The sequence below is a fragment of the Onychostruthus taczanowskii genome, unplaced genomic scaffold (assembly GCF_017590055.1).
Source record: "Onychostruthus taczanowskii isolate IOZ18803 unplaced genomic scaffold, ASM1759005v1 scaffold298, whole genome shotgun sequence".
Lineage (NCBI taxonomy): Eukaryota > Metazoa > Chordata > Aves > Passeriformes > Passeridae > Onychostruthus > Onychostruthus taczanowskii.
This window is the reverse complement of record NW_024500327.1, coordinates 97,090-99,258: the sequence shown is the minus strand read 5'-3', so window position 1 is coordinate 99,258 and position 2,169 is coordinate 97,090. Positions and strand designations below refer to the sequence as shown.

General features: G+C 67.1%; 1 protein-coding gene across 1 annotated transcript; it reads right to left on the bottom strand.

Moving 5' to 3' along the window:
• Positions 1 to 582: 582 nt before the first annotated feature.
• MRPL2 (mitochondrial ribosomal protein L2) lies at positions 583 to 2,167 on the bottom strand. Its single transcript, XM_041408258.1, has 6 exons — positions 1,914 to 2,167; positions 1,680 to 1,821; positions 1,476 to 1,591; positions 1,276 to 1,386; positions 917 to 990; positions 583 to 827 (listed from the first exon to the last, which is right to left on the bottom strand). Exons 1-6 carry the CDS (start codon positions 2,161 to 2,163, stop codon positions 615 to 617), a joined length of 906 nt encoding a protein of 301 aa, XP_041264192.1. The 5' UTR covers positions 2,164 to 2,167; the 3' UTR covers positions 583 to 614.
• Positions 2,168 to 2,169: the final 2 nt, after the last annotated feature.

Here is a 2,169-nt window from a genome sequence, read left to right as displayed (position 1 = left end):
CCGCTCCCGCGCCGCTCCGGCCGCGGGCGCCTGCGCAGAGCCCGCCCGACGGCGGCCGTGAGGGCTGGGCCTGGGCGGGCGGCAGCGGGGAGCCCGGACCGGCGCTGCGGGAGCGGGCAGCGCTGGGGGCTGCGTGAGGCACCGGGAGCACAGCGCGGCACCTGGGGCGCAGAGGGTGGGAAAGGGAAGGCGGCGAGGGAAGGACGCAGCAGCGGCCGGCGGTGGAAGTGCGGCAAGGGAGCAGTGAGGCGCTGCCGGGGATGGGAGGAGCTGATGTCCGCGATTCGCAGCTTCCCAGTCACCTTGGCTGGAAGCCACCTTCCCATCCGCTTGCCTTCACTCCTCCACAAGCTGACGGTGAGAGAAGAGCTCGGGTGTCCTACAGCTAGGTTTGACACGATTGTGCCAAGTGACCGCACCGGGTCACCCACCAACCTCAAACTCAAGCCAAGGCAGTCCACAGCCCCACACTCATCTCTCCCACCAATCCCATGCCTGCCAGGACTGAACACAGCAGAACTTGACCCGTGGGAAAGTGAGGAAAGGCCCTGTGCACAAAACACGTCAGTAATATGACAGCAGTGGCATGAAAAACGCTTTATTTGCCCCGGGCATCACTCCACTGCTTTGACCCGTGGCAGGTTGACATAGCTTTTCATGGGGGGGAGAGGCTTGATCTTGCGCCCGGCCCAGCCGCCCTTGCGGTGCCACAAGCCCGTGTGCGGGCGCTTGCCCAGCCAGCGGTTCCGGCCCGCCTTCCCGATCACCCGCTTGTTGTGATCCACGTTGGACACGCGGCCCACCGTGGCCACGCAGGTCTCCAGCACCTAGGGGACACAGAAGAGCTGCAGCCCTCCCTGGGGGCACACGGTTGTGTGCCCAGGCAGTCGAGCCAGGGACAGCAGAACTCCTTTACCTGCATATGCCTTTTGGACGGCAGCTGCACGATGGCTGTCCCGTTCACTTTCCGCAGCAGCACTCCACAAGTACCTGCAGAAGCCAAGAGAGGAGGCAGCTGCACTGAGCAGCAGGACAAAGTATCCCGCCCTGTGACAAGCACATCCCCATGCTGGTAACTCCCCAAAGCACTGTTGTACTTCAGCACTTCTTGCTGAAGACAGAGCCTTGAGGAATTAACAGGGCAGAGCTGCCCCTGCTTTTCTGGAGGGATGTGTTGCACTCTTAACATGAAATGGCAACTCCCTGTCACTGGCCTCCTCTCCACCTGTGCTCAGCCAAACCCCTACAAAGAGCGGGTTGCCTGTGGGGACATACCAGCTGCACGGATGTACTGTGCTCCCTTCCCAGGGTGGCTCTCCAGGTTGCAGATCAGCGTGCCAACAGGCAGAGCCCCCAGCGGGTACGCGTCCCCTTCACTGGCTGACACTGGAAGACAGAAGCTGACAAGTTGGGCAAGGAGCAGCCGATGAGCCCTTGGCAAGACCGGCACAGCTGCCCCTGGCCCTGGCGTGCACCTGCCATCCTGCTAATGTGAGGCGAGTTCGTGATGCTGCTCCCTGGCTGCATGTTCTCCGTGGCAATGATCCAGCGCTTGCGGTTGCCGCCGGCCACCAGGGCGATGTCGGCCGACCTGCACGGAGAACCCGCCGCGGGTGAGCGGGGGGCCACGGCTGGCGCCACTGCCCGGGCCCGGGGCCGAGCCCGCACCCCGCACTCGCCTGCAAGGGTCGTATCGGACGCTGATGACCTTCTCGGTGAAGGGCTCCGGCGGGGCCCCCTCCTCGTAGCGCAGGCGCTGGAAGTCGATCATGCGGTAGCGCCGCTTGTGTCCCCCACCGATTCCCCTCACGCGGACGCGGCCTGCGGGACACGGGAGCGGCTGCAGGCGGGACCCCCCGCGCCCAGCCGGCCCCGGCAGCCCGCCTGCGCCCGCCTTCCCGTGTCCCGCACACCTGTGTGGTCGCGGCCGCCCGTCTTCTTCATGCCCAGGGGCCGCACGGTGTACTTGGCCCGGCACTTCCACAGCGGGTCGGTGGTGCAGCGCGGCGCCGAGCCGCCCAGCCCGCGGCAGGCGGCAAGCGCCGACACCGGCCCCGGCAGGCAGGGCTGGGGGCCGGGCGGCAGCGCCGGGGGCCGGGCCCGGCGGGGGCCCGCGGACAGCAGGAGAGCACCGAAGGCGCGGCAGAGCCCCAGCGCCGCCATGGCCGC